This window comes from Pan troglodytes, chromosome 2, assembly GCF_028858775.2.
Source record: "Pan troglodytes isolate AG18354 chromosome 2, NHGRI_mPanTro3-v2.0_pri, whole genome shotgun sequence".
Classification (NCBI taxonomy): domain Eukaryota; kingdom Metazoa; phylum Chordata; class Mammalia; order Primates; family Hominidae; genus Pan; species Pan troglodytes.
Genome location: NC_086015.1, coordinates 125,393,748 through 125,402,521, shown reverse-complemented (window position 1 = coordinate 125,402,521; position 8,774 = coordinate 125,393,748). Strand labels below are relative to the sequence as shown.

Below are 8,774 nucleotides of genomic sequence, written 5' to 3'. Positions count from 1 at the left end.
TCCAGGTGTTCCCATACATCCTCTGAAATCTACGGGGAGGTTCCCAAACCTCAATTCTTGACTTCTGTGCACCTGCAGGCTCACTGTGCTGAAGCTGCCAAGCCTTGGGGCTTGCACCCTCTGAAGCCATGACCTGAACTGTATCTTGGCCTCTTTTAGCCATGGCTGGGATGCAGGGCACCAAGTCCCAAAACTGCACAAAGCAGCAAGGCCTCAGGCCTGGCCAGGAAACCATTTTTCCCTCCTAGGCCTCTTGGCCTGTGATGAGAAGGGCTGCTGTAAAGAGTTCTGACATGGCCTGGAGACATTTTCCCATTATCTTGGCAATTAACATTTGGCTCCTTGTTACTTATGCAAATTTCTGCAGCTGGCTTGAATTTCTCCTCAGAAAATGGGTTTTCTTTTCTATCACATTGTCAGGCTGCAAACTTTCCAAACTTTTAAACATAAGTTCCAATTCCAAACCATATTTTTGGGAATACATAAAACTGAATGCTTTTAACAGCATGAAAGTTACATCTTGAATGCTTTGCTGCTTAGAAATTTCTTCCACCAGATACCCTAAATCATCTCTCTCAAGTTCAAAGTCCCACAAATCTCTAGGGCAGGGGCAAAATGCCACCAGTGTCTTTGCTAAAACATAGCAAGAGTTACCTTTATTCCAGTTCCCAACAAGTTCCTCTTCTCTATCTGAGACCACCTCAGCCTGTATTTCATTGTCCATATTACTATCAGCATTTTGGTCAAAGCCATTCAACAAGTCTCTGGGAAGTTCCAAACTTTCCTACATCTTCCTGTCTTCTTCTGAGCCCTCCAAACTGTTCCAACCTCTGCCTGTTACCAAGCCCTGCCACTTACAAAGTTAACAATGTTGGGTAAATTACTCTGACTTATCTCTGTGTTTAGATTTTCTCATCAGCATAATGGGCATAATATTCCATTACTTACGTCACAGGGTCATTGTGAGGATTAAATAGGATAATGAGTTTAAAGGTTTAGATGAGTGACTGGTATATGGTAAATGTGAAATAATGTTAGCTAGTACTATTCTGCCTAATGACCTCTTTCAACCTTCTTTTTCTTTCCCCTAGTCTTAGAATACAGCAGTTCAGAGAATTTAATATACAAAGGAGGGATGTTCTCACCAAAGGGCATGTTAATATTTCATTCAATCTTTAAACAGATATGTTTTGAGAGAACAAAAAAGAATTCTGAAAAGAATACATGATAGCAGAAATAAAAATACAACAGAAGTTAGAAGATAAAGTTGAGGGAATCTTTAAGAAATATAACAAAAGACAAAAAGATGGACAATAGAATAGACAACTATCTTAGTTGTCTGAGGATCCATTGGTGAGAAATTAAACACATTCCTGCCCTCACAGTGTCTAGGTAATTTTCTTTTTTCCAGAGTTTTCCTGGCTCCTCTCACATGCTGTATGTATATATGCATTTATTTTATAATCATGGTGTTTTCAAGGAATATTTTTACATTAAGCTTTTGTTTAATGTACATGTAAGTACATAATTAAAAATTACACACTACAGGTTACAAACTCAAAAGTAAGCTTCCCTTCCTTATTCCAGATTTCTTAGTTGTCCTCAAAAACAACCATTCTTACTTGATTTTTTATGACTCATTACTGAGATAAACATATAGAAGTATACAAGCCTCCTTTCTCAAATAATGGTAGGGGAAAGGGAGGAGGAGAAGATACAGGATGCGTGAGAGGCTTCTAGCCATAGAGATGTAAAGAGAAAGGAAGTACATTCAGAGGACAGAGCGGGGAACATCAGACCACAAGGGTTGAGTAGTACTCTTGAAGCCAAAGCAGAAAATGTAGACTTTTAAATGAATGTAACAAGCATTTATTAAAAACTGTGCTGCACAAAACATGTTAGAAGCTAGCCAGGTGCTAGGAGTCTAATCAAGGCAGGGGCAGGGTACAAACATGGGAATATTACATGGACAAGCTTGTCTAGCATGGCAGTCTATAACCCTTGAGGGTTTACATAAAATAAAGGAACATTTTTGTGGCTCAGGCTCCCCAGAGTTCTCTTTATGTTTGGGCAGAGACTGCCCCATCCCTTACTGATCCCACCTTAGAGCCAGGTTTTCAAAGTCATTTCTCCCAGTATATCTGTCTCTGTATGCAAGTTTCCTCTGGTTGCCTTGAGCAAAAACAATCATCCAACTCAAATTTGCTAGCCCTATGCTGGGCCAGCCCACGTTCCCGTAGGACATCTGTAGGCTAAGTAAGCCCCTGGGTGATCTGCGTCTTGGTCTTCCTAATTCCGTTGCAGCTCTTCCTCTCTCAGCCAGGAGTGGAAAGTCCTAAGCCTCCTTCCATTCATCCCATTATCAAGGTGATGGCTCTCCCTCCCCAGCTCTGCTTCCAGGAAGATGACATCCCAATAACTTAGGTATCACCAAAACCCCTCCCTGACCACCAGGGAAACTGCTGTCTTATGTCCATTTGGACAGACTATCCATCTGTTGCTTGTTTCAAGACTTGTTGATGGGGTGGACAGACCGGACATTTCATGTATTTCTGTGGATCAAGATCTCTCTTTTTTTTCTCTCTCTCTCTTTTGAGTATTGTGATCTCTTTTGGTTCTTTCACAGCTTCCCCAGGCCATCTCACTAGTCAGTTCTTCAAGAGAAACAGGGTTCACAAGCTCCGGCATTTTCCTGTTTATTCAGTTCTCTCCACTAGGGCTTGTTGGGTGGGGCAAGCCTCCTCAATATTAGCAACAGCCCAGATAGAAGTGGCTCTAGGTTCTATCTCTGCCTCTCCTAATTTCCCCAAATTTAGGTTGGTCTGCTCATTGTTGCCTGTACCCTAGGCCACCGTTTTCCTTACTGACCCTGACAGAGGGATGAGAACTCCTTAGCAGGGGTAGACTTTTCTCTAGAGCATAGTAATCACACTGTTACAGTACATAGATCTCTATGTTTCAAGATATTAACACTATAAGGTCATAAATACATAAGTCCCACCCAGACTGAGGAGGTAGTTGTTTAGTCACAGGTACACAAGATTCAGTGGGGCACCAGCTTAGAATTCTGGGCAGATAAAAGGCAGTTTTCCAGAAATTGAGAGGTCTATTTAAAAAAAACACAATCTATGAAATTAAGAGAAGAATCTGATCTGGAGGAGGTATTGGTCCTAAATTTTATTTCCAGGTCATGAGCCATTAAGCTGGGCTTGGCCCATAAGTGTGCTCTGAAGTGAAAAGAAGCAGTAAGAGAATTAAGGTCTTCTCTTGGCATACGGAACAGAGTCGGAGTTACAGGGAGGCTATTCCACTTAGAGGGAGTCCTGGAGCCCCCTTATTACTCATGGTAATGTCTTTTTGCCTTCTGGAAGAAATCAAAAAGGTTTCCCAGGAACTTACAAAGGAAAGGGTAGAAAAAATGAATACTTGTATGGGCTTTACTCTTTAATTAAAAACATGTATCACTTTTGTCGCATGAAGATGTCTTCGAACTTTTAAAAACACGCTGGGCTTCATCAGATCTTTCAGGTATATGGATTTTTTCTCTGGAGAAATAGAAGAAAAGATTAGGTGATATTTCACATTTGAGCTACTTTCTTTTTCTAGATTTCAATGATAGGGCAGAATAGAGGTTGCCATTGGAACAGCAATGAGGAGAAACAAACTATTGAAGAGAAAGGTGGAGAAGGCAAGAGAAAAGAACCACGGTCTACACTGTCATCTATGCTTCAAGAGCTACCCTTTATTTCTGCCTGGCCCTTCCCATGCCCTCTGCTGGTTCTCTGCTGCCTGCCCTCTGCAGGCTCTTCCAGACCATTTCTGAAACTGAGTGTGACAGGGTAGGCAGGATTTCAGCACCCTTTCTCATTGTCCAAGGGTGCCCGGAATTATTAGTTTTGTTGCTAGAATCACAGTGGCTGGTATATCTGGATTAGTGCTGGGTACTCTCGGTTGTCTCTGCACCCTGGGGGTTATGACCCTATCTCTGAAACCAGGCTTGTGACTGAGGGTTGCTTTGATCCTATGGGTATGCAGTCAGAGCCTTGATATTCCTGAGAGCTTAATTTCTCAGGAGGGATAGAGGTACAGACTATCTGATAGCTTCACGTTGTGAAAGGACTGATCACCATGAACTTTTATGTATTCATCATGCATCAATCATTCTTTCAACATTTATTGAGAACCTGCTATATGCCAGGCACCATGCTAAGTGCTAGCAGCACAATGATGAGCTTAACTGGTATGGTCTCTGCTCTTCATAGGATTTAGTTAAGTCTAGTTTATAGAGTTTAATAAGATAATTACACAAATATGTAAGCATAATCTGGTGTTATTAAGAAAAAGCCAAGGGATCCACATGACACTGTAACAAGTTGACATTTTCTAGTTTGGGAAAGGGTTTTTAAGAAAGTGCTGCTTGAGGCAAGATCTGAAGAATGAGGTAAAGAAGTGGCAGAAGAACATCTAAACAGGGCCATAGCAAATACTAAGATGCTCAGGCTGAAGCAAACATGTTATCATTCCCCACTTCTTCATTTATTCATTCCACACATGTAGGATGCCCACTAATCTAGGCACTGTGCCAGGTACTGGAGTTACTGTGGCAGATCAGATGCAGCCCATGTTCACCACCTCTGAAGTCTTTGGTATTGACTTTTACTTGACCATGACAGAGCTTGTCATGCTTTCTGGGCATTGTGCATTGGATACCCTGTCATCCATTATCAGGTTATTTTCTTCTAGTTCTTAACTAGTTTTATTTTCCTCTCCCTCTCCATTAGTTCAGGTTTGCTGAGGTCTCAACATACGTTAGGCATAAGCCTATTCAAGTAACAGGCACTCTGGGGATTATACCTCTCTCATCAATGTCTCAGGGTCAGGATTTACCTTTTCTTGGTCTGTTCACTCTCTTCCCTCTCCATTGTGTTGGTTCCTGAAAGACACCAAGAACAATCTTCAAAAACGTATTCCTCATAGATACCAAAAGAAGGAAAGTTTGAAAAGGCTTCAAAGTTCTGGGACTCAGAGAGAAATTGTTGTGACTTTATATATGGAAGAGATAGTTACTCAAATGATGCAATTTCAGGGGGATTGGGAAGAAGTTTCTTGCATTCAAAAAGTATATGCCTTCCCTTTCTCACTGTGCCTTAAATTCTAACACTGGAAATAGATTTTTCACTTATATCTCTATGCTGGCTAACCAAAAAATACCATTGGGAGGGGTAATATATTTAGTTTTAGCAATCATTTTGTGATTGGAAGAGCTTCTAATCCTTTTCTGAAAGCAAGGTTTATAAGGAGGAGGAGAAGAAGTCTTGAAGATGTTGATGCCTAAATCGGCTAGCCAGATGGTGCTAAGAATATTACACAATGTTGCATGGGCAAGGCCAAGTGGGAAATTTCTAGCCAGCTAGACCTCACAAAGCCTGAGCTGCTATTGATAGGGACTTGCTACTGACACAACTTGGGATGTAAATTTCTCTAGGCTGACTGTTGTGATGATGCTATTGTCCCACGTAAACCCCAACAGGTTGCTAACCTGGGTGTCCATGGAGGTATTTATAGACCACAAGAATCCACTCAATAATATCTCTGATGGTTTTGTGATTCTGTCTTTACTAAATAAAGCATTCTTGAACACTTCCTGTCACTGGAAGTTCTCTTTTATGTGTGTATGTGTGCATTTAAAAGCAATCAGCTTTTATGAGGCCACAAAGTCATAAGAATGATATAATGGACTTGGGTACTTGGGGGGAAGAGTGAGAGGTGGATGAGGGATAAAAGACTACACATTGGATACAGTGGACATTGCTCGGGTGACAGGTGCATCAAAATCTCAGAAATCACCACTAAAGAACTCATCCATGTAACCGAAAACCACCTGTTCCCCAAAAACTATTGAAATAAAATAAAAATAAAAGATAAAAACAATCAGCTTTATGGAGGTATAATTAATAAATAATAAAACCCAATCATTTTCAGTTTAGAGTTTGGTGATTTTAATGAATATATATAGTCACGTAACCACCACCACAATCAAGATCGAGAACATTTTTATAAGCCAAAATAGTTTGCTTTTCAGCTGATTCCTTTCCCCCATCCCATGGATAACCATGAATCTACTTACAATAGTTTTGCTTTTTCTCAAATTTCATATACATGAAATTGTATAATGTGTATTCTTCTTGTGCCTGGATTGTTTCACTTAGCATAATGCTTTTGAAATTTATCTATGTTCTTGTGTATTATTAGTAGTCCATTCCTTTCTATAGCTTTGCAGTATTTCATTGTATAAATATACCACCGCCAACTGATGAAAATTTAGGATGCCAGGTTTGGTATTATGAAGCAAGCTGCTATGAACATTTGTGTATGAGTCTTTATATATTTTTAAATTTTTTAAAATTTCTGTTTGGTAAATGTCTAGGATTTCTGGGTTGTATAGCAGTACATGAGAGTTTCAGTTGCTTCATATCCTCTCCAACACTTGATGTTTATCAGACCTTTTAAATTTTAGCCATTCTAGAGGTTGTGCAGTGGTATCTCATTATCGTTTTAATTTGTACTTCCCTGATGAGTAATGATGTTGTGACTGTGCTCATCGACCATTTGTATATCTTCTTCTGTTATGTATCTGTTCAAGTCTCTTCTTCCTGCCTTCTATTAAATGGATTGTCTTCTTACTAATGAGTAGCAATATGTAATTATATACTGGATACAAGTCCTTTATCAGATATATATTTTGCAAACGTTTTCTCCCTGTCTGTGGTTTGACTTTTCGTTTTTTAAACAAAGTCAAAGAACAAAAGTTTTCCGTATTGATGACATCCATTTTATCTTTTTATGATATGGTTTTTGCTTTCTGTGTCCTATCTAAGAAGACTTGCCTTACTTAAGGTTACAAAGATTTTCTCTTCTGTTTTCTTTTGGAAGTCCTTTCATTTTAATTCTTAATATATAAGTTACTTTGTGTGTGTCTAGGTTCATACTTTTTCCATGTGCATATCTAATTGTCCCAACACTATTTGTTGAAAATACTATCCTTTCTACATGGAATTACCTTGGTACCTTTGTCAACAGTGTGAATCTATTTTTGACTCTCTATTTTGTTCCATTGACTGATATGTCTGTCCTTTTACCAATATCACACTGTATTAATTATTATAACTATATAGTAAATATTGAAATTAGGTAGGTTAAGTCCACCTTTGTTCTTTTTTTTTTTTTTTTTTTTTTTGAGAGGGAGTTTCGCTCTTGTTGCCCAGGCTGGAGTGCAATGGCACGATCTCAGCTCACAGTAACCTCTGCCTCCCGGGTTCAAGCAATTCTCCTGCCTCAGCCTCCAGAGTAGCTGGGATTACAGGCATGCGCCACCATGCCTGGCTAATTTTGTATTTTTAACCTTTGTTCTTATTTTTCAGAATTGTTTTGGCAATTGTAGATTCTTTGCATTTCCCTATAACTTTTCGAGTAAGATTTTTAGTATCTATTAGAGAGCTTACCAGGATTTTGATTGTGATTACATTTAATCCATAGATCAACTTGGAGAGAATGGATATCTTAACATCTAGTCTTCTGATTCATAAACATGGCCTATGTCTCCATTTATTTTGGTTTACTTTAATTTCTCCAGTCGTAATATTGTATAGTTTTCAGTATATAGACCTTGTACTTGTTTCGTTAAATTTATTTCCAAGTTTTTAATATTATTTGAGGCTATTATAAATGCTATTAATTTTTTTCAATGTACAATTGCTTTTGTTAGTATATAGAAATAATTGATTTTGTGTATTGACTTTGCATCCTGTGTCTTTGCTACACTCACTTATCAGTTTTAATAGGTTTTTGATAGATTCCTCAGGATTTTCTACAAGCATGAACATTATCTGTGAAAAAAGACAGTTTTACTTCCTTTCCAATCTGTATGTCTTTTATTTCTTTTTCTAGTCTTGTTTCTCTGGCTATGACCTCCAGTACAATGTGGAACAAAAGTAGAGAGAGTGGACATCCTCCCCACATTCGCCATCTTAAGGTAAAAGCAATCAGTCTTCTATCATGAAATATTATGCTAACAGAAGAATTTTTGGTAGATGTCCTTTGTCAGGTTGAGGAAGTCATCTCGTATTCCTATTTTTATGAGAGCTTTTCTTTCCATTTAAAACTATGAATGGGTATTAATTTTGTCAAAAGTTTTTCCTGTATCCATTGACATGATCATATGTTTTTTTCTTTTTAGTTTATTTATGTAGTAGAGGTTATTGCCTGATTTTTGAATGTTGAGCTTACCTGTGTTTCTTGAATAAACCCCACTTGATCATGATGTATATAGCTAGATTTTAGTTGCTAATTTTGTTAAGCATTTCACGAGAGATGTTTGTAGTTTTCTTTTCTTGCAATGTCTTTTCCTAGTTCAGTATCAGGGCTCCCCTGCCTTCAGAGGGGCCTGGACACTGGCTCCAGGCAGCAAACTAGAGCAATCATAGGGCTTATCTCATTTTTTCTTTCCTTCACTCAGGGACTACAATTTTCTGCTGTCTGTCATCCGATCTCTGAAAACAGTTGTTTCATATATTTTGTCTGCTTTCTAGTTGTTTATGGAAAGAGGGCAATTCCTATAGCAGTTAATCCTTTGTTGGAGGAAGCAGAAGTATACTTCTTCTATACAATTTTAAAGACTATTTATTTATTTATTTATTTAAATTTTTTAAGACGGAATCTTGATCTTCTGTCACCCAGGCTGGAGTGCAGTGGTGTGATCCTGGCTCACTGCAACC

The 8,774-nt window shown here is 38.6% G+C and overlaps 1 protein-coding gene across 5 annotated transcripts in view; it reads right to left on the bottom strand.

The window, feature by feature from the left end:
- Positions 1-3,160: 3,160 nt before the first annotated feature.
- The window catches only part of CD86 (CD86 molecule), a 64,419-nt gene continuing 58,805 nt past the window's right edge, over positions 3,161-8,774 (bottom strand). For all 5 annotated transcript variants that reach the window (XM_526283.7, XM_016941744.4, XM_009446277.5 and 2 more), the window contains 2 exons: positions 4,888-4,933; positions 3,161-3,545 (listed from right to left, as the gene is read on the bottom strand). In XM_526283.7, the coding sequence (XP_526283.2) occupies positions 3,449-3,545; positions 4,888-4,933 (143 nt within the window). In that variant the 3' untranslated portion in view covers positions 3,161-3,448. The remainder of the gene's footprint in view (positions 3,546-4,887; positions 4,934-8,774) is intronic.